Source organism: Hydra vulgaris, chromosome 12, assembly GCF_038396675.1.
Source record: "Hydra vulgaris chromosome 12, alternate assembly HydraT2T_AEP".
NCBI lineage: Eukaryota > Metazoa > Cnidaria > Hydrozoa > Anthoathecata > Hydridae > Hydra > Hydra vulgaris.
The window spans coordinates 79,139,260-79,165,135 of record NC_088931.1 but is presented as its reverse complement, the minus strand read 5'-3'; the positions used below and the strand labels follow the sequence as shown (position 1 = coordinate 79,165,135).

Below are 25,876 nucleotides of genomic sequence, written 5' to 3'. Positions count from 1 at the left end.
TTTAAGATTAATAAAAAAAATTAATTAAACCAATTACAATGTTTACCTTGAGGTACATATTTGAGAATATTTTCATCTAAAGTTTCTTCGTTAGTCAACCAAATGTATCCTTCACCGGTTAACTGAAGCTTTTTTGCACTTTCAAAAACATTTTTTGCATCATACACACTGCGATAAAAGATATTGATAATAATGATATTGATAATAGATAATGAAATAGAAGAAAATAGATACAAAACTAAATGAACCCAAAAGTACTACAAAAGCTAAACATGATTATCACCTGCAAATCACATAGAATACTCGCGATTGAGTACCATTTAAAAGATTTATGTAGGGAAATACATTTATAGTGCCACTTGGAAATACCAAAGAGTTTTCAATCTAAAACCGTTAATTGCAACTCTTATTAATATTTAGCTTTGAATCAACGAGTGTTAATTTTATTAGTTTAAAATGTTGTAGAGTAAATATTAATAATGTTTGTAAATATATTAGGGCGGGTAATTTTTCATCTTTTAACAATAAATGCTTTGGCCATTTGAATTTTAAATGGATTGGTCTTTATGTAAAACTAATGCAAAAAAAAAAACAATGAAAAATTTTAATTTTTAGGTTTTCAAATTTTGACCTCAAAAACCGAAGTTTTTTGAGGTCAAAATTTGGATAAAAATGTGATACACGCGGTTTACCGCAGCTTTTAAACGGTTATTCCGATTGACTCAAAAACATCTTTAATCAAATCCTTAATCCCAAATACCTTAGACAGTCATTTTGACTGAAAAATTTATTAATTAAAAAAGTTTACGAAGATCGTTATTTTCGTTATAATTTGCTGTAATATCTTGCATAACAATAAAATAGGACTGTAATGTAGGAAATAAATTTTTAAAATATTCCTCAACCAACACCCCAAATACTACCAATTAGAAACATAAAAAAACATTTATAAGTAATTTTTATGAATTTACTCGATTATAATAATAATACAACAAAGTTAGAACTTATTACTTAAAAAAGCCAATTCTGTTTAATTTCTAAAATAGGAAGAAGTTCTCTGTGAGCCATTGTTGCCTTTATAAACCCATCCCGTCTTTCTTGTCGGTAAACTATGCCAGAAGCTCTTGTAACTTCCTTCACAATTCTTTCCATGGATTTTCCGTGTATAGGAAACACTGGATCTTCCGTTTCTAACAACTTAATAAGTTCTTCTTTACTGATCTTGCATGTGAGCAAAGGTTCGTAAATATCAGTAATCCAATCAATCAGTTCGATAGTTTCAGCATCGGTGTTAATTTTTGGAGTTTTTCTTGATCTAACAGCAGTGTTATCTTAAATTTTTAAAAAATTTTAGAACTTAAATTTTTTATTGAAAGTATTTTCTTCACTGCAAACATCCTATCTTCTTTATCTTTGCTAAAAAAACAGTGCTTGAGGCATGGATTCTCTGTGAGCATTCCAGACAAAGCAACAAATATAGGGTAAAGCTGTTTTTGAATATTTAAGTTCTTTTTTTGGACAAGTTCCAGCTGTTTGATAATGTGGTATGGTCTGTAAGTCTATTTTTTGCTTTACCTAAACATTTTTTATTAATAAAATCATCCATACACACACAAATAAAAGTTATCAAAGTAAATATAAAAAGTTCTTGCCTTAATTTCAAACCATTATACAGAGTATACACCAACACAGAACTATAAAAGGTGTTTTAAACTCTCAGCATTGTTTTATTTAGTCCATGGTGTAAACACCAAATTTTGAAAAGCCGACTTGTCAAGTTTAACCAGCGTGCAAGATTGTGGGGACCAACTTGAATTTCCTTTAAATCGTCTGGAATTACTTTATCTTTAATAGCTTTTGTTATCCGGTATAGATATCTTTGATCACTAGATAACTTTTTTAAAGTTCATTGATACCTAATGAATCAATTTTAATATTTATATCTTGAATTATATTAGTGAAAATTTTGAGATCATTGGCAATAGGGACAAGTTTACCAATATTGCCAAAAAATTTATTCTTTGAAATTGTTTTCCCATCAACAACTGACATTAAGTGCCTCAAAGGGGATTCATTTGTGTGCAAGGCACAAACTATTTAAATAAGTTTGGTTTGAAGTTTTTTTTCTAAAAAATAAATAATACCTCCTTTCCAGTCTCAAAAATACCCACATAAATTTAACATTAAATACTTACCAGTATTTATTATCAAACATTTACCTGTATTAAGATTGATTGAATCACAGCCAATAACAACTAGAGTGGATTCTATAACATGTTCTATAATCAATTTATATATATGTTCTGCTACATGCTCTGCTGGGATAATAAACTCAGATCTGTTTTTTTTGTCATTTGTAAAGTGGTACAGATATAAACCACCTGGCTCTGCACAAACCGAATAATGGTCTTCTTGTACAAGTCTGTTGTGAAGTTTTCCATCTTCAAGTCCATCTCTTTTTACCATCATTTTCAGATTTTAACTGTTTCATCACCTTTAGTTTAGAGCGTTCAATTTTCTTGTCATCTGTCACTGTTTTACTGTCAGTCACATTCGTTTTAAAAAAGCCCGCCTCTTCAGAGGTTTTCAGTGTTGATGTTAAAATTGCAGCAGTTGCTCTATTTGATACACCATATCTTAATGATGCTAATGCAACTTCTTTCATATTAAATGACTTTTAAGCAACTTGTCTGCTTATGTACTTAGAATTTTTTTGGAAACAACATCTTCATCGTCAGTATTCTCAATATTTTCAATTGGCACTTTAGTTTTTTTGTATGTATCTTTAGGTTTTACATTTGCTTTACAGTTATCATCTCTTCTTAGAAGCAGACCGTATTTAATAACATCGCTAAATGTTGGTAATTCAGAATTTAAAAATTCACTTGCAAAACCAATCATAACACTTAATTTGCAACTTAGACCATTTTTACGTGTTCGTTTAGCCATCAATAAAGAACTCAATGTTTACACTAGTTTAAAAACAATATTTGTCGTGAATTTCAAATGCATCATCTTCTGAATGATATTTCTTAAGTTATTTCGTATAACTTATTAAATAAATTCAAGTTTAAATAAAATATTTTTCCGTAAGAACGCAATATACCACAGCAAAGTATGGAAAAAATAATAATCTTTGCAAACTTTAAAAATCATGACTTTTTAACTTAAAATGACTGTCTGGGTGCCTAATAATGGATATTTGGGATCAAGGACTCAATTGAAGATATTTTTGAGTCAATTGGAATAACCGGTTAAAAGTTGCGGCAAACCGCGTATATCGCATTTTTTACCTAAAACCTCGGTTTTTGAGTTTCAAATTTGAAAACCTGAAAAAGTTTTACATAAGGGCCAACACATTTAAAATTCATACGGCCTTACCATTTATTGTAAAAAGTCGAAAAATGACCCGCCCTAATATATATATATATATATATATATATATATATATACATATATATATATATATATATATATATATATATATATATATATATATATATATATATATATATATATATATATATATATATATTTATTTATATATATATAAGTATATATATATATATTTATATATATATAAGTATATATATACATATATATATATACATATATATATATATATATATATATATATATATATATATATATATATATATATGTATATATATATATATATATATATATATATATATATATATATATATATATATATATATATATATATATATATATGTCAGGCCCGTAGCAACCGGGTGGGCAGCAGGGGCTTTCCCCCCCTTCCCCCAATAATTTTTCAAAGTAAATAATTTTGAAAAAATTGTCTGGGTGTCTAATAATGGATATTTGGGATCAAGGACTCAATTGAAGATATTTTTGAGTCAATTGGAATAACCGGTTAAAAGTTGCGGCAAACCGCGTATATCGCATTTTTTACCTAAAACCTCGGTTTTTGAGTTTCAAATTTGAAAACCTGAAAAAGTTTTACATAAGGGCCAACACATTTAAAATTCATACGGCCTTACCATTTATTGTAAAAAGTCGAAAAATGACCCGCCCTAATATATATATATATATATATATATATATATATATATATATATATATATACATATATATATATATATATATATATATATATATATATATATATATATATATATATATATATATATATATATATATATATATATATATATATATTTATTTATATATATATAAGTATATATATATATATTTATATATATATAAGTATATATATACATATATATATATACATATATATATATATATATATATATATATATATATATATATATATATATATATATATATATATATGTATATATATATATATATATATATATATATATATATATATATATATATATATATATATATATATATATATATATATATGTCAGGCCCGTAGCAACCGGGTGGGCAGCAGGGGCTTTCCCCCCCTTCCCCCAATAATTTTTCAAAGTAAATAATTTTGAAAAAATTGACTGAAAAAATGTCTAAAATAGCGATTGCAATTCAAGGATCCCGGCCTTTTTTATAATCCCGAAATCTCGGGGTTGTCTAACATCAATCCCGGGATTCCCTATAAGATCAAACAAAACAAAGCGTAATGAAAAAATATATAAAAATAATAACAATTTTTGCGTATCAATAAAATAATTTTTATTTAGTATAAAATTGTATAAGGAATTGTATTTTCAGTTGCACAATAAAATGCGATATCGAAATTGATTTAGAGAAAAGCAAAAGTGAAAATCTTCGTGTCATGTTGGTTAGCATATTATAGTATTATTAGTATTAAGAATTGCTGTAACTGGTGTGAGCCAGTAAGTGTGGTATTAACACACTATGACAGCCGATTTGCTTGATTGCTGCTCATCCAGCAATCAAGACCTGCTTTAAAACTGTTAACTGATTGTGCTTTAACCAACTCGCTTGGCAAGCTATTCCACAAATTAGCCGATCTATTAAATAAAAAGTTTTCACGACAGGCTTGCTTAGTGATTTCTTTGGCATATTTAAAGCTGTGACCTCTCGTTTGAGTTTGTTGAATACTAATTTTTTTGATTTTTTCCAAATCGTTAAAACCGTTGAAGAATTTAAAAAGTTGAATCATATCTCCTCCTTGCCTCCTTTTTGTCAAGGTAGTCAAGTCAAGAGCTTTTAGACGATACTCATAGTTGATTATTTTAAGTGATGGTATTAATCGAGTTGCACGATGTTGGACTCTTTCTAATAACTCAATTTCTCCCTTTCGAATCGGTGACCAAACTTGTACTGCAAACTCTAACAGTGGCCGCACAAAAGAAGCATAAAGTATTCTCAGCAGTCTAATATCTAAGCAAACGAAGCATTTTCTAATCTGACCCAACATTTGGTTGGCTTTGCCTACGCATTTTATAACATGATTTTTCCATTTCAGATTGCTTGAGAAGATTACTCCAAGATCACTTTCAGATTCTGTTATGTTTAACTTTTGATCATTGATATAAAGGGTTGATTTTTTGTTATGCCGGCCAAAGTGCATCACCAAACATTTTAAAATATTAGATTTCACAAGCCAGTCTTGAGTCCACTTAAAAGCTAAATCAAGATCTGATTGCAAAGAAAGAGTTGATGCACTGGAAAGCAATTCATTCAAAATTTTGGTGTCATCTGCATACAGCTTGGTTAGATTTTTTAGAGTTTCAGGCAAATCATTTATAAATAGTACAAACAAGAGTGGTCCAATTACTGACCCTTGTGGCACACCTCTGGTAATTTCTGCCCAAGAGGATACATTTCACAACTCTTTGTTTTCTTTCTTTTAAAAATGCTTCAATCCATTGTATTGTCAGACCAGATATTCCATAAGCTGTAAGTTTATGCAACAATCTTTTATGTGGCACTGTGTCAAATGCCCTGGCAAAATCCAAAAAGATACATCAACAAGTCTACCATTCTCTAAGGCGGTTGAAATAAAATCAAGTGTTTCAAGTAGATTCGTTAAGCATGATTTATTTTTAACAAAACCGTGCTGTTGCTTGACTATTAGTTTGAACTTATATAGAAACGTTTCAAGTTTACATCTGATTATACCTTCCATTATTTTACATGCACTTGAGGTGAGTGATACCGGTCGGTAGTTTCCTGCTAAGGTTTTTTTGCCTTTTTTGTACAGAGGAGTGATATTTGCTGATTTAAATTGCACTGGCAGTTTGCTGGTTTTAAACGATTCTTTAAAAACTATACGTAAGCGGAATAGCAAAGGCTGATGCACAGTTCTTTAAAATAGCTGAATGTAAATTATCAACACCACTTGATTTGTTATCTTTTAAGTTTTTTAATCTTAGATAGACATCTTCATGTGTAAAATCTTCATTTGTCGTAATGAATATTTCAGTAGTTCTTAAATCAAAAGAAGGCAGTGGACCATAATCTTCTTTCACAAATGCAGCTTGAAAATTTTTGTTTAAGATATCAACAATATCTTTTGAATTTTGAGTCGTTATACCATTTTCTCCCTTTAATGCTTTTATAGTATCTTTGACTGCTTGTTGATTGTTCATGTAGCTGTAGAGAAGCTTTGGATTCTTGATGGCTCTTTTTACCAGATTAAACTCAAAGTTTTGTCTCACTTTTTTAATCTAGTGTGCTACATTTTTGCAAATCATTTTGTATTTAGATTTCAAAACAGGGTCTTTCCATTTACAAGAGCAGTTTTTTTATCTTAAATTTTGTTTGCTTCTAATAAGAAACTTTAACCTAGCATTAACCCAGGCTGGTCTAATTTTTAAAGAGTTAAATGTCTTTTTAATTGGAGTGAAATGATTATATGCCACCTCAGTATAAAAAACCAGTTCATCAAACATTTCTTGTACGTTTTTGTTACTGAAGCATTGTATCCAGTCAATATTTGAAATTAGATCAGATATTAGTTCAAAATTGGAATTAGCAAACATAAATCTTTGCTTACTTTTATTGTCACGGATTGCTTTATCAGACAAGATGAAACTGAAACATATTATAAGATGGCCTCTGGTTATATTTCCCAGAACAAATTTTGAATCTATTTCGTTAACACTCACTGACTGAGCTGTAAAGATTAAATCTAAGGTACTCCCAAGTTGTTCATTTGACAGCTGGAAAGTTGGTATGTTAATATGCTGATAAAGAAAATTATCATTTAAAATATCTGTAAATTTATATTCAATTCCATTCTCATTTGAAATTGCATCAACTCAGCCATTGGACCAGTTGATTGATGGGAAATTGAAGTCGCCCATGATAAGTAAATCTTTGAACTTATTTTTGTCTATATATTTGCGTGCCAGGCCAAAAACCACATCAAATTCTGCTATATCCAAAAAATCATTTGGCCTGTAGATACATCCAAGTAAATACTTGTCATTATCAAAATAAACAACTGCCCACATTTGTTCTAGTTTACAGGGATTTAGAACAGCATCATTTAGTTCATAGAAGTCTAATGAATTGTCTATATATAAACAAACACCACCACTTTTTCGTCCGTCTTATCTGTCTTTACTGTACAGATGGTAATCTTCAATGTTTACAACTGAATCACTTTTAAACTATGTCTCAGTCACAGAAATTACATTTAGTTTGTATTGTTCAATTACCACTTTAAACTCATTTAACAGTAGCATTTAGGTATAAACATGACAGCTTTTTAATTTCATTGCAATCTGAAACTGAATTATGTATACAATTATTGATCTGATTTCTTTTTGAATTTGATGATCTTATTGCCATGGATGCCATACCAAAAGGGGTCATTGTCCGGTTTTGCTTGATTCATTTTATTTATTTCAGTTCTGAGGTTAAAATCTTGGAGTCTCTGAGCCTCAGTCAAATCTGGACTAAGATAAATATCTTTATGTGCAACATTACTTCTCAATTTTTTAGCTGATGCTAATATTGTGTTGCGAAGAATATCCTCAGCTAATTCAACAAGAATTGGACCTGGTTTATTAGTTTTAGATCTCAGCCGTCTAACAAATTTTGGTATTACATTCTCTTGATTTATGAGCTTAAAAATTTCATTTACTTTTGACTCGTCTTCTTTTGATTTCATTTCTATGCTTTCTTTAGATGATTCCGTCACTCCATAAATAATGACATTTTTTGCTCTTCTTTTTCTTTCGTCTAACTCATTAATAGCTACATTTGTTACCATCAGCTGCTCTGTAGGCTTCTTTTTTGTATACCCTGTTTGACAATAAGTGACCAGTCACTGATAGACTTGCTTGACTCAGCTGCTTTATTTATTTCTGTCTTCAAATTTTTAATGTTTTCGTCATTTTTAGTTTTTGTTGATTCTAGTTTGATCACGCGTTCAAAGAGTTCCAAAAAAGCGTTGGAAAGCTGGCTACACCAATTATGAATGTCTTTAGTTGTTTGAGAGTGTGAACCGGCACCCAATTTAGGTCAATTGTCCTGTTTAAGAAAATCTAAATTCATTCCTTAACTGATATTGTCTACTCTCTTGATTAGAGGGCTACCACCCTGAATAACAGTGGATTACCTCTTGTTGTGAACGTATTACACAGGGGCTTATTAACACAAATACTGTAAAAAGTTTAGATGTGTTTTTTTCCGTCATACACGATTTAAAAAATGAATACGATCTGATTTAAATAATAGATTTGTAAGCAATGAAAAATATTGTTGTAATATGCTTGCTTGGGATACCCACACTTTGTATCATTACATATTACGGTTTATATTTATTTTATAATAATTCGTTATATTATATTATATATATATATATATATATATATATATATATATATATATATATATATATATATGTATATATATATATATATATATATATATATATATATATATATATATATATATATATATATATATATATATATATATAAGAGAAAGAATTGAAAAACATCTCGACGAAAACAATTTACTAACAATCTAACAGCATGGTTTTGTAAAAGGAAAGTCTTGTACCACAAATTTGTTAGAGACTCTTGACTTTATTTCTTCGTGCAACAGCGATGGTATACCTGTTGATGTAGTAATGCTAGACTTTGCTAAAGCTTTCGATAGTGTTCCTCACAAGAGACTCTTTGCTAAATTGAATGCTTAATTGGTATTAATGGCTTAGTTCTAAAATGGATGGAAACTTTTCTAAATAAAAGAAGACAAAGAATAGTTCTAGGTGAAGTTGTTTCTGAGTGGGTTTAAATTTTTAGTGACATGCCACAAGGCTCTGTAATTGGACTCTTAATGTTTATTATATACATTAACGATCTGCCAAGTAAATTAATGAATAAATTCAAATTGTTTGCTGATGATACTAAGATTTTGTCCAAGGTAATTTCTGATGGAATTAAAATACATCATTTAAATGGACAGAAGACTGGCTTTTAAAGTTTAATGTTGATAAATGTGTATTAATACACTATGCTGTAAACAACAAAAAGAATCCTCTATATATTAATGGCATAAAACTACCAGAATCAAACAGCGTAAAAGATTTTGCTGTAATATTTTCTAAAAACCTCAAGTGGAAAGATCAAGTTATTTCTGTAACAAATAATGCAAATAGAATGTTTGGTCGAATTTAAAAATCGTTTGTAAGATTGGACTTTCATTTACTTAAATCACTATACGTAACCTTTATTCGTCCATTTCTAGAGTTCTCAGTACCTGTATGGTCCCCGTACCAAAAGGTGACTGTAAAGTAATTGAACAAGTTCAGCGTCGAGCCACCAAACTGATTAAATCAATTAGGTTTTTCAGTTATGAAGACCGATTAAAAGTTTTGAAATTGACAAATCTAGCTAAACGAAGAGAAAGAGGTGATGTGATCCAACTATTTAAAATAATGAACAACGTTAATAAAACAGAACATTAGATACAAACTGTTCAAAATCATATTAGAGATCACTGTTTCAAGTATTATAGGGAAACAACAAAAATCTGCAAAGGCATAATTTCTTTTACAATAGATCGGCAAACTTATGGAACTCATTGCCTTTGGAATTAGTCAAATCATCGTCTGTAAACTCCTTTAAAGCAGGATTCAACTGTTGGACGAACAACAATCGACTGAAGCGGCTGTCACAGTGTGCTTAAAAGCATTCTCACTGGCCAATCCAGTTACAGCAATAAATACAAACTAACTAATACAAATTTACGTTGTTTCTAAAAAGTTATTTACGTAAACACTTTAAAAATATTAGCGTTAAATTAGTTAGATTTTTTAATACCTTAGTTACTATTGCTAGTAATTTTTAATAGAATAGTTACTTTTGTCAGTTTTTTCAAACTGAAAAAAATGCGCTTTTCTTGTAACGTAGAATCTTAAAATTAAAAATTAAATCAGCATGTCGTATGTGGATTTTACCATTAAAAGTAACTCAGATGTTTGGAAATATTTTCTACTTGATGAAAAAGGTCAAACAGCGATGAGTAAATTGCCAAACAGCAAGAAGATTTTAAAAATTGGTGGTGGCTCAACAAAAGGACTTCATACACATATGTTGTTGGTGCATAATGTAAAGGTCGAAATTCTAACCCAACCTAATATTACCGGAGAATGCACACCAGAAAAACCACCAAAAAAGAAATCTAAACCACTAACAGAATACTTTTCGATTTATAAAAGGGAAGATAAAACACTTTGTGCTACACTTGCTTGTTTAACGGCGTCTGATGGGCTTTCATTTAATACAATTTGTTCTTCAACAGACTTATGTGCCGTTCTAACTGCTATGGGATTCAGAAATCTACCAACATCAGTAAACACAATTTGTAATCATGTTGTAGAGTACAGCAAAAAAACAAGATTAGGTTTAGTTCATCAAATTCAAGTACGCAAGAAAACGGAATTCGGTGTAGGAGAGAGATTTTCTTTGTCTTTTGATGAATGGATGTCACTTCGAAATCGTCGCTATATGAGTATTAACGTTCATGGACAAAACTCTCAGTTCGGAGGTTTAGGTTTAGTGCGAATAACAGGTTTAATACCAGCAGAAAAGTGCAATGAACTATTAGAAAAAAAACTTAAAGACCATAGTCTTGATCTACAGAGCGACATTGGGGCTATAATGACCGACGGAGCTAGTTTTATGAAAAAAGTTGGCAGGTTGCTGCCTGCTAACCAACAAACATGCTTTGCCCACGGCATAAAACTTGCTGTAATTGATGTTCTTTATAAAAAGAGAGAATTCGATGTAAATCAGCCAGATTTTAATAATGAATTTTCTGGCAGTGATTCATTCGAGAATGAGGACATTGAGGAAGATTTGTTGGACTACAATCATGAAAATGTAAGACCTAAAATTGAACTAAATGAAGTTCATTATGGGCCAGTCATTAAAAAGTACGCAAACTAATACTAAAATTTAGACGATCTCCTACTAAGAACGTCATCTAACAAAAATATATTTAGGCTGAATTTGGAAAACAACTGTCTTTAATAATGGACAGCAAGACACGATGGAGCAGCCTTCTGTTAATGCTTAAACAATTTTACAAAGTAAAAAATTGTATACAAAAATCATTAATTGATATTCAGACAGTGTAGAATAATTCTATAGCTCTGTCACACGATGAAGTGACAATATTATCAGAGATTATTACAACTTTAGTTCCCATTAAAGCAACGGTTGAAGCAATATGTCGTCGAGGTTCTAACTTGATTACAGCCGACATTGCTATTAATTTCATGCTTACAAAATTAAAAGATGCTGACAATAATACAAACAAAAAAGTGCGTAGAACTTTAATGACTCGCATGCATGAACGCCAAACCGATATTAGTGGACTTCTGCAATACTTGCATAACGGTCGAAGCCCCTTTGAAGCTGATGAAGAAATAATTACAGTGCCTTCTTCATTTAAATGTCGAAAACTTTCGGTAGAATTGCTGGAAAGATTAAATGTTTCCAACCCTACTCTAGTAAGAGCATCAGTTGAGGCTGACATGCTGGATTTGATTGAGGAACCCGAAATGGCACCTGAGTCTGAAAGTAAGATTTTAAGTATTGAAGAGGAACTTGATCGTATCATCAAAGAAGGACAATCACCAATACAACCAATTAGACATGAATCATTGTCATTAAAAATTCAAAAAGAAATGACGCTATTTGAAAATGGGGGTGCACGTGGCGATTATTTAGAAAGAGTTTATTCCTTTCTAATAACCGTGAAACCGACAAATGTTGAGGCTGAGCGGGCATTTTCTTCCGCTGGACTGTTCAATACAAAAATTCGTAACCGTTTGGGCGATGAAACTTAGGACGCGTTATGCCTCCTGAAGTCGCATTTCGAAGCACAAAAAACATAATATATCTCTTTATTTCTAACAATTTTTTAACATTAATTAACATGTGAAATGTAATTAACATGTTAAATTAAATTCATTTAATAAATATATTTTTAGTTAAATGTACTGTTTTTATTCTACTTCATACAATATAGATGTTGCATCTGTTTTTCAATCCCGGGATTGAAAAAGACCTCCGGGATTACAATACCTAGTTTAAAGGGGAAAAAAAAAGCTCCTTAAAGCTAAATCGCGGCCCCTAAATTCAGTATTGCGCCTCCAATATAATTTAGGGTTCCCCTCCAATATAGCAAGGGCTAGTGCACCGTATAAGCTTCTATTTTAGGTTTTATTTATAAAATAATTTTTTTTTATATATATATAAGACCAGAATCTGCACAACTTATACACTACATCTTAAGTTAAAAAGATTTTTATCAACATCTTTTTAATCACCCTAGTAAATTTACGGGAGATGTAAATTTTTTTCCCTACATTTTAACTCTCCTTGTAACTTTTTCTGTGTTAAAAAATTTCAGATCGAGTGCCTAGTTATTTTTTTATTTAGGTAATAATAAAAGTAAAGAGGAAATTTTTTTTGATTTCATTGTTTTTTATGGATAGCACATATTCGGTCGAACAATCAAATCAATCAAGTACACGCCATATATAGACCGCCTTCTGGTAATAAAAAAGCATTTAACAAACAAATTAAAAGCTTAATTATTAGCGAATGTGTTTACTTCGTAGGCGATCTAAATTTAGATTTGTTTGAATGCAACAAAAACAAAGTCGTCAAAACTTTTTTTAATATTATATTTCAAAATGGATTTATTCCAACTATAAATACTCGAATTACAAAAAATTCTGCAACTTTAATTGATCAAATTATAATTAATAATTTTAAAAACTTAAAAATTCAAACTGGAATATTTATTACAGACGTATCTGACCATTTTCCGGTTTTTATAACAGAACAAAAGTCGTTAAATCAACTTTCTAAAAAGAAAAAACTAAAAAACGAGTAATTAAGGGCGCTTCTCTTGCGACATTTATTAGCTTTTTATCGACAACAAACTGGGAATCTGTTTTGAAAGCAAAAATTGTTAATGAAGCTTATGATAAATTTTATCATATATTTGAATGTCTCTACAATAAAGCATTGCCAAATAACAACTAAATTTATTAAAACAAAAGTTCTACAAAATCCCTGAATAACACCCGGAATCATAAAACCTTCGAAAAAAAGCAACGATTGTATGAGAAGTTCATTAAAAAAAGAACTTTTAAAAATGAAACAAACTATAAAAATAATAATCGTCTTTTTGTGTCGATTGTAAAGCAAAAATGTTTTACTATAGTAGCCAATCACTAAAATACAAAAATGATATACAAAAAATATGGAACATAATAAAAGAGGTTATAGGTAAAAAAGATATGAATATTAGTCGTTTACCAAAAAAAACAATTATAAATGACTGTGAAATTATTAACGACGCAATAATTGCTAATTCGTTTAACCATGCATTTAGCACAGGTCCAAGTTTAGAATCAATAATAAAATAAAAAAAACTTGCTTCAATCCATACGTAAACTCTAATAATAATACTATGGACAATTATATGCTAACAGAAACAGAATCGCTTGATGCCATGTACTTACTTAAACTAAATAAAGGTAAAGGAGTTGATGATGTAGGCAGTAATGTAGTAATTATATCAATGCCTTGTTTAAAAATTACGCTTTTGCATATATTTACGCTCTTTTTAAACCAAGGAATCATTGCCGATAAACTTAAAGTTGCTAGGGTAATACTTATACTAAAATCAGGAGATGAGACTAGCGTCTCAAATTGCAGGCCTACCTCCATACTATCATGCTTTTCAAAGTTATTAGAACACATTATATATAAAAGATTGTATTACTTTTTAGATGTAAACAATAAACTCTATTGTAAGCAATTTTGGTTTATAACGGGCCACTCTACTGAGCAGGCTTTTGTTTATCTTGATCGTGATATCTTTAAATCATTTGATGAAAATAAATATACATTAGGTGTATTTTTTATTTCCGTAAGACTTTTGACACTGTCGAATATTACATTTTATTAACAAAGTTAGAAAACTATGGTATTAAACATATAGATATTGCGTGGTTTAAAAATTTTAATGATTTAGGCAGGCACTTAAGTCACGTAACAAATTCCGTAGACAAAATTTGCGAAGTTTTTTATATATAAAGAAGACTTTTTCAGATTAAATTTAGACCGATTTTTTTAATCTATTATGCCATAGTAAAACGTTTTACGAAAAGTAAAATGATTAATCTTTCATAAAATAACTGCTAGAATTTTCAATATCAGTTTCTCTGGCTGTAGGACCGGTTTTAATTAAGTTTTTGTAATTATTTTAGCCTAAAGTTATTTTATTTGCGTTCTAGCATCCTTTAAAATAATATATAACTATTTTTCTTTGTTTCTATTTTTTATTTTTTTTTTGGTTTTGTGATGAATAAGTTGGTCAAAAATAACTTAAAAAAAAGTTTTTGTTAGTATTCAGCTTAATTTTTAAATTTAAGTTAAAACCTGCTAAATCCCGACCTCTTCTTCCCTTCAGTCCGTCTTAATATTGTTTCAAAAATTATTTCGGTAACTAATTTGCAAAAAGCTGGCCGGTTCTAGACAAGAATACAGGAAAGCCTTTCTAGGAAAGAAACATGAAAATTTATGCTATGATTGAAAAAAACATGATTACTTTTTAGGATAGAATAATTGAAGGATAGAAAAGAAGAAAGAAATACATATATCCTATCTGGCAAAGCAAAATGAAAAACAAAGACTTTTTTAGGATAGAAATCGCACAAGTAAAAGTCATTTTCTTTCTAGCAAAGAAAATCGGAAAAACGTACTAGCAAAGAAATTTTAGAAAAAAAAATTTTAAAAACGTGCTAGCAAAGAAATTTTAAGAAAGAATTTGCGCGCAATTTGGTAATTACAGTTATAATTTTTAATTGAATAAATGTTAAATAAGTATAATCTAATTCTAACAAAATCTTTGTGAAATAATAAAGATTACCTGAAATTTCTGAATCATTCATCAGTGATTCACTTTTATTATAAATGGTAATTCTGTCCTAGCAAGTTTTTTTGGAATAATGAAATAAAATTCTGTGGTAGCAAGTTTTTTTGGTTTATTAAATAAAATTCTTTCCTAGCAAGTTTTTTGCATTTATTAAATAAAATTTTTTCCAAGCAAGTTGGTTACGTTTATTAAAAAATATTCTTTTTTAGAAAGTATTTCAAGTTTCTTTTCAAAATTTCTGCCAAAAAATATTCTTTTGTAAAAATTCTTTTCTAGTAAGGTTTCTTTATTTCTATCATAAAACATTCAATTCTGAAATTATTCTTTCCTAGTTTTCTATCCTCATTTTATTCTTGTCTAGCATGGCACACCTTTTTATATTTGCCGTATAATATTATTTACACTAAGATTTATAATATTATATGGGCAAGACTTAAAGAAGCTCGTAATTACCTTGTCACAAAGCCCTTAACAAAACTCTATTTTCTTCTACAAGGCACTTCAGTCACATGACAAATTCCCGCAGAAAAAATTTGCGAAGTTTTTTATATATAAAGAAGACTTTTTCAGATTAAAATAAGACCAATTTTTTTAATCTATTATGCCATAGTAAAACGTTTTACGAAAAGTAAAATGATTAATCTTTCATAAAATATCTGCTAGAATTTTCAATACCAGTTTATCTGGCTGTAGGAGCAGTTTTAATAAAGTTTTTGTAATTATTTTAGCTTAAAGTTTTTTTATTTGCGTTCTAGCATCCTTTAAAATAATATATAACTATTTTTCTTTGTTTCTATGTTGTTTTTTTTTTTTTTTTTTTTGGTTTTGTGATGAATAAGTTGGTCTAAAATAACTTAAAAGTTTTTGCAAGTATTCAGCTTACTTTTGAAATTTAAGTTAAAACCTGCTAAATCCCGTCCTCTTCTTCCTTTCAGTCCGTCTTAATATTATTTCAAAAATTATTTCGGTAACTAATTTGCAAAAACAATATAATAATTGTATAATAAATATTTAATATATAAATATTGAAATAATATTGGTGTAAAATTAGCCTTATCATAATGAATAATAAGAAATTATATGATTGGTATCTATGCTTGAGTGATAAATCTTTGAAAATGAAGTGCTCGAATTTCAGAAGCCGATTCCCCAATTTGTTTTCAGTAACTGAAAATAATTTGAGCTTGTACAACAAAATTAAAATTGTTGTAGATAAATTTAAATCGTTAAACAAAAAACAATAAAAGAAGAGATATATATAAGCTGATGCTCTTTAAACCGCCTATTTCGGAAACTAGTTGTGAATTATGCATATCAAGTGAAAAAAATAAAACGAACGGTAAAAAAAGAAGATTGAACCAACAAACTTCGAAACCAACAAAATTTCTTCGAAACTTCGAAAATTTCTTCGAAATTTCTTCAAAATTTCTTCGAAACTTCGAAACCAACAAACTTTCGAAACCAACAAACTTCGAACAGTTTAAATAATCCTGAAAAAATTACCGATTCTCCTTACACTAGAGTATTAAGCAAAGAAAATAAAGATTTTAATTTAAGTTCTCTTCTCCATGATCGCAGAATAATAACATTTCAAAACGGAAGGTATTCTAATGATATAAGAGCAGTTATTATGGAGTTAATTTCTTTGAATATCAGCATGAACAAAGTTAATGAAGTTATCACAATCGTTTTAAAAAAACTAGCAAAGATAGATATAGAGAAGCTTCCCTCAATTGGTACAAAATCTCGGTTTATGACTGAGGCTTTAGCACCTGCTCAACTTCAAGTTGCAGAAAAAATGATAAACACTGTAGAAATTAATTCAGGCAATTGTCTTCACAGTGACAGTACCACTAAACATCATAGACATTTTCAAAATTTCCAAGTTACTACCACAAATGGAAGTACCTTGTCTTTTGGATTATGTGAAATCGCTGGCAATGATGCAGATTGTATTATTAATGCGTTAACCAAAACATTAGATGATATATGTGACATTTTAGAAAGTAGCAGCAAGGAAAACGATTTTTCTAACCTTGTATGTTCTTTTAAAACTACCATGTCTGATCTTGGGCCAGTTAATCCACTGCTTAATTTAAAGCATAAAGATATGAGGAAAAAGTTACTGCCTAAAGTTATAAAGAACTGGGAAGGTTTAAAATAAGGCGAGCAAGCAGATTTCATTGAAATGTCTAATTTTTTTGTAAATTGCATTTATTATCTAACTTTGCAACAGAAACTGATAAAACAATTAACTCATTCGAAAAGTTAGTTTTAAGTAGTAGTTATGAAAATATTTTTGCATTCAATACTGCTGAATCAGGTGCCACTAAATTAATAAGAACTGCATGTAAAGCTTTTCATGTAAGGGGAAGTGGTGAAGCTGGAGTTGCTGGGTATTTTAATGCATTTCTTGCTGGTAGGGTTGCCAGATGTCCTGATTTTACGAAGGAGAATTCTGCGCCAAATAAGTAAAAATATTTTTTTTACTTAGTTCTCCTTCGTAAAACCGGGACATCTGGCAACCCTACTTGCTGGTAAAGGACAAAGTAAGTGTATGCTTGCACCCTTTGTTGGTAACAGATTTAATATATTATATTATAATGCTGCAGCTTTGTATTTTCATTCAAAAGATATTTTAGAGTTTCTTTAAAATCGGCCAAATCAAACAATCTTTTCATTGCAGTTAAAGAAGATATTAGCAACAAATTATATTTAGCAGAAGTGCGGGCTCTTAGAATAGTTGATAAAATAATCACAGGTCTACTTTGGCAGGTAATTGAATCACAAAAGAGTATTCTTGATATGAATCCATTTTTGTTAACCCTAAAAATGAAACTTTCAGATTTGGGTAAAAATGCATCATCGATTATGATCTCAAAAACACCTATATTCAGTCTAAATAATGTTAATATTCATAAAGATATTTTGTATGATAAATTATTTGAAGAGACTAATGACACTGATTTAAATATTTTAACACAGCAGACATTAGAAGAAATTTGTCATTCTTTGTTAGTTGTTCTGGAAAGACAATCTGCTGATCAACTTCCTGGAGGTAAATATTGGTATCCTTCTGATAATATAAGTAAGGCTGCAGAGAATGTTCCAACAACAAACAAAGCGTCAGAAAGTGACTTTGCGGTATTGGATCTTTTAATTCGTACAAAGCCAAATGCCAAAATACAAACTATACAAGCTTATACTATGTGTTGTAAAAACAAAACACTAGACTGGTTGGATAAAAAGACTTTAGATGAGCATGACTCGTTGCTAAAAAAAGCTTCGACAAAATTTAATAAAATGAAAGATAAATACAAACAGTGTCATTTAGAATTAATGTTTGAAATGAGTGAAAAGGTTGTCTGAAAAGCATAAAGCTAAAAAAACAGCTAAAGATAAAGCCTTCTTAAAATAAGCTAAATCGGTTAATGAGTTGTTAAAATTGAGGACGAAGGTGTGGTTGACCTCAAAAGAAGCAGATGATGAATATGTTTTGTTAGTTGACACATTTAAAAGCAAAAAAACATTAAGAGCACAGTTGGATTTTTATAGGTATGTTATGGAAGTTAAATGTGAAGTTAAATATTTTTACAAAACTAAAATGCAAGGTAGTAAGCGAATGGACTTAACAAACTATGAGTTGTTCAGTAATTTACAATCAGTTATTAGAACAAGGGCTTTTCCAGAGCCCGTTGTGTGAAGAGTTATTCTTATTGAAAGAAAAGAACGAGATATTTTGATTGCAAAACAAAAAGAAGAGTTAAGTGAAAAATCAAAGAATACAAGACTGTCTCAATTAGCAAATCAACAAAAAACAAATATCTTGGCTGTCATTCTAAATAATGTTAATTATCTTGTTGGGAAATTTATTCAACATAAAATAATGAAAATCGACACTAAAAAATACTTTGTTTGATGTGGTCTATGAGACTGAGGAAAATCAAGTATGGACTTTTCCATTGCTTGTTGACCTTAAAAAAGGAAAGGTTATAGTTTTGTAAAAAGCCTATTTTACAATTTATTTGAAATAATTACTAGGTATATATATTATTAATTTTTTATTAGAAATATATTACATATATTATAAATTATATAATATTATTATAAATTAGTCATATATATATATTAATCTATAATATTTATATCTATAATGTTTATAGTTGTTATAATGTATTGTATATAGTTATTATATATCATTAGTAATATATTATAAATATATAATAAATTATATAATATTATTATAAATTAGTTATATATATTAATAATAATATTTATATCTATATGGTTTATAGTTATTGTAATGTGACATATATAGTTATTATATATATTATCTAAATATTAATACGCTAATGAATCTTAGTGCACATAGTTACGCATAGTTTCGCCTATTGTTCGTATTGTTACTTACGGTTCTGTATTCTGTAAAATACACTATTTCTTAGTTTTTAAGTAGTTTCTAGACTTTTTTATGCGCGGTTACATTTTCCACGCAGTTTTCCGAGTAAATTCAGCTAGCGAATTAGAGATGATGTACTTTTATTCTCAAGAAGAGTTGATGTTGTTCATTGTTTAAAACAAAAATTTAAATAATCGTTTGTTGTTTGTTTTTATTTTTCTAATTTTTATAGCCTGTTTTCATTTTTTAGAAGAAGTTAGAAATAAAATGTCTGGTAAAATAGTTTTTTTAGTACTATCTAAACATGTATGCTGTAATTTATCTAATCTTCTAAATACGAATACTGTAATTTAATAGTGTTAGTATCGTTTCACTTTCTTTTTTAATAAAGAACTTTCTAGGCTTTTCTAAAAGCGTTTCTTTACTCCACGCGGTCTTTCAAGCAAGGTCTTCCAGCCGATTAGAGCTGATAAATTCTTAGTTTCAAGTGGAACTGATGTTGTTCATTGTTTAAAAACTAAAATTTGTTTGTTGTTCGTTGTTTTTATTTTTCTGTTTTTTTTTTAGAAGTTAAAACTAAAATGACTGGTAAAAAATTTTTTTTTAGTACAATGTTTCTTTTTTAGTACAATGTTTCTTTTTTAGTAAAGTGTTTCAGTTTTGTCTTCAGTCTTTTTAGATCATTTTAAGCAAGTATTTTTCATTTTTTAGAGCAGTTAAAAGGAGCTGAAGGCCTTTTTAGTTAGTATATAGTGTATAGTAGTTTACTTATAGTTTATATTAGTAACATAATTATATTAGTTTATTTATAGTTTATATTAGTTTCTATAGTATATAGTAGTTTATTTATAGTTTATATTAGTTCAAGTTTATTTATCATTTATATTAGTAAGTTTATTTATAGATAATAGATTAGGATTAATGAGAATACAAATTTTTTTTTAGACAGGCAAGCTGACAGCGACTTAAGTAAGTTTTATCATTTAGATTTTATTTGAGTACGAATGTAGCATTAGCAATTTTATTGTATATAATTTTATTTCAATTTTTATTTATAGACAGACAGGTTGAACTCAGTAAGGACTTAGATTTTGTAGATTTAAAAACTTCTTTTGACTATTCTTTTAAAGCATTGAATATGTTTTATATATTTTAATAAATTTTGTCATTTAGGTGTGGTAGCATCATCAGTTGGTGCAAATAGTTATGTCTTTTATTTTATTTTAAAAAGAATCAATAAATATTGTTTATTTAAACATAATCATCAGGATAAAATAGATAAGATAGATAAAATAGCTTTTTTATTTAATATTTTTTTATTTAGTTATAACTTCAGTTGCACCAGCCACAACAGGTAACTTAGTACATTTATTTTAATATACTTGAGTTACATTTGTTACTTAACTTTCAAGCAATAAATATTGTTTACTTCAACATTATCGTCAAGATTATATAAATAAACTTTCTATTTGATAATTTATTTTAGTTGCTTCTGGATCAACTTTAAATAATGGTAACTCATTAATTCATATTTTATTATAGATAAATGTAGAAAAAAAAATGTAAGTTGGAAATTTTTGTAGATTTAAAAGTTGTTTGTTGTTTGATTGTTTTTCTGTTTAGTTGACAACAATGAAGAGAGAGGTAGTATGTTTAAAAGGATTTTTATTTTTGTATAAAGTAACTAAAATGTTTTTCAAAATATTGTTGTTGACTTAAAAGTCAAACACTAGGTTTTTATAATTTTATACAATAAGCCCAAGAACTTAGGTAATACTTAAAATTATATTGTCAATAATAGAGAAGAAATTTAAAATTCTCAGTAAGACAGCTTCTTATAATTTGCATCAAGTTAGTTTAATTAAAATTTATTTTCTTTAGTTGATCAAGAGAGAGCTAATAAAGGTATTAGTTACATTAGTTTAGTGAATTTATTTTTAAAAAGTTAAGTAGATATTTTAATGTCTATACATTTAAGTGCTTTTATTTTGACACAGAATTGAAGACTGAAATAAGTCAGTGTTTTTGCTATTAGATAATTGTTAATAGGAATTTGTTTATTTGTACTGTAACTGGAATTTTAAAACTTCAAGTACTTAGGCTTTATTTTCTCTTTTCTTTTAGAAGAGTTGGAAAAAAAACTAAGTATAAATTATGTGATTAGTATAGTTAAATAAATAAAGCATTTATATCTGTACACTCAGTAGTCCAAGTCAGTTGTCACATTTTAGAAATTGTCCAGGAGAGAGTAAATAGTAAAATAATTAGCCTTCATTGGCTTTTTTATTCTTGAGGGTTAAATTTATGTTTTATTTGTCTTGAGGCACATGAAATGTAATTTTGACAAAAATAAAAAGTTAAATAAAAAAAGTGAAAAGTTATTTCTGAACTACAGACGTTTTTCCTTTGAACATTGTGGGGACACCAGACCCTTTATATTGACCAAACTTTGTTTCACATTATTGCAGGAAAACAGTCTTTATACCTATGTAGATACTAAAAAAACTAAAAAGGTCTCATACATAACTCATTTTCACAAAAAACTGAATAACCGACCTTTGTCTTCTGAGGTACAGATATTAAAATTTAAAGTTTATTTTAGTTTTTTAGTTTTGGTTTAGTTTATAGTTAATTTTAGTTTAGTTTTTATTAGTTTTAGCTTCAGTTTTCTTTTTTCTTACTTTAGACAACTTCATGGAAGAAATGAGGGGAATAGGTAAAAAAAATTATAGTTATATATTTATTTATATGTAAATATAATTCTATCAATTATTCTGAGGTATATTTTTTTGTCTTTAGTGTCTGGTAGAAGCATAACTGGTAGGGCTGTGTTTTAAATTTTATATATTTTTTACGGAGAAATATGTGCAATAGGTGAAAGAATTATTTAATATAAATATGACATTTTTAAACTGTTTGCATTTTACTCATATTTTTATTAAAATTAAATTTCTCACATGTTTAACTCTTTTTAATTTACTTTTTTTTAATTTATTTTTAGCATCCTCTTCATCCTGTGAAAATGGTGAGGTTACGCTTTATATTTTGATTTAAAAAAATTGTAAATATTTTTAAATTTTATTATATCCTTCTATTTGTAATTTTAGAGTTGTTAACATTTGAGGAATATCAAAGATATCGCTCCTAACACCCAGGGCCTCTCTCGGAGAGGTCCTTCAATAAGTGGCAAAGTAATGGCGGTATGGATGAGCCATCCTTCAAATGGAGGGCTCATCCATACCGGGGTGTTGGGAGACACCGAAGAAAAAACAGCAACCAAAAGGTTGTAAATGTCTTCTATCAGTGAAGATATTTATAACTTTTTTCTTCGGTGACTTATTTTTATTAATTTTGAAATTTTTTTTTTTAATTTGTAATTTTTTATAATATACTGTTGTATATTTGGTTTGTTTTTGTCTTTTTTAATTGAAATTTTATTTGTTTTTCACCAATTAAACTTAAATATAGTTGAATTGATTCACTACCCAATCATCATAATATGATGCAACATTCTATTTGTTAAAAATAATTAGTTGGTAGTTTAATTTATTGAAAACACTGCTTTTAAAATTTACTATAAGCCAAGACTATTTAGCTACATAAATGCAATTTATTTATATCTATTTGATTTTTTATCTTTAATGTTTTTAGTTTGGCTCCTTGAAGCATTTATTTTTTTGCTTTTTAATTAAAATATTTTAAATCTATTGTAATGTCTTTTAAATTTAACTAAAGTTTACTAAAAGCCAACGTGAAATAACGTCATAAAACAACACCGACAAGTTGCATCATGACAGCAGTTTAAGTATGACAACAGGCTACCGAAAAGCAGGTAAATTGTATTCCAGTTGTTTTTTTTGTTTTGTTTTGTTTTTCTTTTATGTCTACTTATCTGTTACAATTTTTATTTTAGGTTTGTCATATGACGCATTAATGCAATATAAAAGATCAAAATTTACATATTTTTTACAATTTGTTATACACATGTTTGATTGTAAATCGACTTTTTTTTGTTTGAAACGTATTTGTACTCAATTGCTTAGTTATTTATAATAAATTTATTTAGTTGTGTGCATTTATCGTTTTAAAGACAATTTCCTTTTTTAAAGAAACATGTATCAAGGGGATACCAAAAAGTTAATAACTCATAAATAATTTACGTTCGCTTCATATTAATCTTATTAATTAAAGTTCATGTTATAAAAAATATAACAAGAATTTAGCTTTAATCTTTCGTCAATTTAAGGCATGATGAAGTGTTATTATTTTGTGTCAGTAACTAAAAACATATTGTGTTGAACTTAGTAATGTCTAGGAAAATGGTTCTGCCATACACTGATATGACCTATGTCAGTCGTAAATTACTCAAAAACGTTAAATAATTGGTAAATTAATTTATTTTAATTTTACAGATGGCTTAATTTTTTAATTTGAAGGCGTTTTTCTTACAGGGTATTAGTTAAGGTTTCGCAACTTTAAATTGTGGAAAACAGTCATTATAAATTAAGTAACAGACAGACCGTAACCCGTATTACCAGTTGCTTTCTGCTAGTTAATATTATTATAATAGAAATATATTATAAATTACAACATTATTATAAATTAGTCGTATATATTAATCTATAATTTTTATATCTATATAGTTTATAGTTATTATAACGTATCGTATATAGTTATTATATATCATTAGTAATATTATATTATAAATTATATAATATTATAAATTAGTCCTATATATTAATCGTTATATATCAATATAAACGATATATATCGTTTATATTGATCTATAATATTTATAATATGGCATCTAAAATATTTAAGAAAATTTAAAATTGGGCAACCTTGTGTTTTATTTTTTCACAATTTAATGTTGTAATAGAGTTATGACTATATTAATGTGTAATGTGTCTATGACTATATTAATGTATATATATTTTTCTGCTATATATATTTTTTCTAAAGATTAGTTGTGAACTGAATGTTGTTTTATTTGTACACTTTTTAATGATAGCAGATAGATTATTGTCTAAAGTCGTTGCGTAAAATTTTTACGCAATTATGATGGTAAAAAAAAACTAAAATAAAAAAATGTCAAATTAGGTAGTATAAAAATGCAAATTTCTTGACAACCATAAGTGCTACAAATTGGTTAAACCCATTTTAAAACAAGGTTAACATTTTGAATGCAATAAAATTAAAATTAACGTTTTAGCTTAACTATATTACGAGATCATAAAATGGACTGAAGTGCGTAATTTAAGCAAAGTTTGTACTGAACTAGATACAATTTTATTTGCAGATAACACAAACCTATTTTATGCACACAATGATATAAATATTTTGTCTAAGTCAGTAAACAAAGAGCTTTTAAATCTTATTGAATGGTTTAATGCAAACAAATTATCTCTAAATGTAACGAAAACAAAATATACTTTTTTCCATCGTTTTCATGACCGAGATAAAATTCCTTTGAAACTTCCAAAACTTTGTATTGCCAATCAGGACATAAACAGAGAAACCACTTTAAAATTTCTTGGCGTGCTTCTTGATGAAAATGTAACGTAGAGAGATCAGATATAATATCTCCAAAATACAATCTCAAGAAACATAGGCCTGCTATGCAGAGCTAAGCCTTTTTTTATATTCAACTTTCTTAAAGCTTTTATATTTCTCGTTCATTCATTGCTATCTTAATTAGGCAAACATTGCTTGGTGCAGTACAAATAAAAATAAAATAAAAAAACTATTTAATAAACAAAAGCATGCAATCAAAATCATTTCCAATGTGGGCCCTTATACACCCTCCCAAGATATTATTTGTTAATTCAAATATAATAAATATTTATCAAATAAATGTCTATCAAATTTTTATGTTTATGTTTATGTTCAAAGTTAATAAACATATATCTTCTAAAATATTTTACCCATTATTCAAAATAAATCAGAATAGATATCTAACCAGATTTTTAAACAACAGTTATTTTCAACCCAAAAGTTATTTTGCGGCGACTGAATTTTCAATTTCTTCTAGAGGACCAAAATTATGGAATAAAATATTAACTAATAAACTTAAAA

At 28.1% G+C, this 25,876-nt stretch overlaps 2 protein-coding genes across 7 annotated transcripts in view; one reads left to right on the top strand and one right to left on the bottom strand.

Moving 5' to 3' along the window:
- LOC100197210 (glutamate receptor ionotropic, NMDA 1) overlaps positions 1–25,876 on the bottom strand; it is a 73,153-nt gene that overhangs the window by 26,212 nt on the left and 21,065 nt on the right. For both annotated transcript variants that reach the window (XM_065814573.1, XM_065814574.1), the window contains exons 3-4: positions 284–384; positions 47–168 (exon numbers count right to left, since the gene is read on the bottom strand). In XM_065814573.1, the coding sequence (XP_065670645.1) occupies positions 47–168; positions 284–384 (223 nt within the window). The remainder of the gene's footprint in view (positions 1–46; positions 169–283; positions 385–25,876) is intronic.
- Positions 16,318–23,870, top strand: LOC136089042 (uncharacterized). 5 transcript variants are annotated; one of them, XM_065814578.1, is made up of 6 exons: positions 16,318–20,542; positions 20,747–20,770; positions 20,860–21,155; positions 21,288–22,826; positions 22,909–23,633; positions 23,715–23,870. In XM_065814578.1, exon 1 carries the CDS (start codon positions 18,208–18,210, stop codon positions 18,769–18,771), a length of 564 nt encoding a protein of 187 aa, XP_065670650.1. In that variant the 5' UTR covers positions 16,318–18,207; the 3' UTR covers positions 18,772–20,542; positions 20,747–20,770; positions 20,860–21,155; positions 21,288–22,826; positions 22,909–23,633; positions 23,715–23,870. The 5 variants fall into 5 exon arrangements, with proteins under 5 accessions (XP_065670650.1, XP_065670649.1, XP_065670651.1 ...); XM_065814577.1 differs by having other exon boundaries at positions 20,747–21,155; positions 21,288–21,314; positions 21,425–22,826; XM_065814579.1 differs by having other exon boundaries at positions 20,747–21,155; positions 21,288–22,517; positions 22,601–22,826.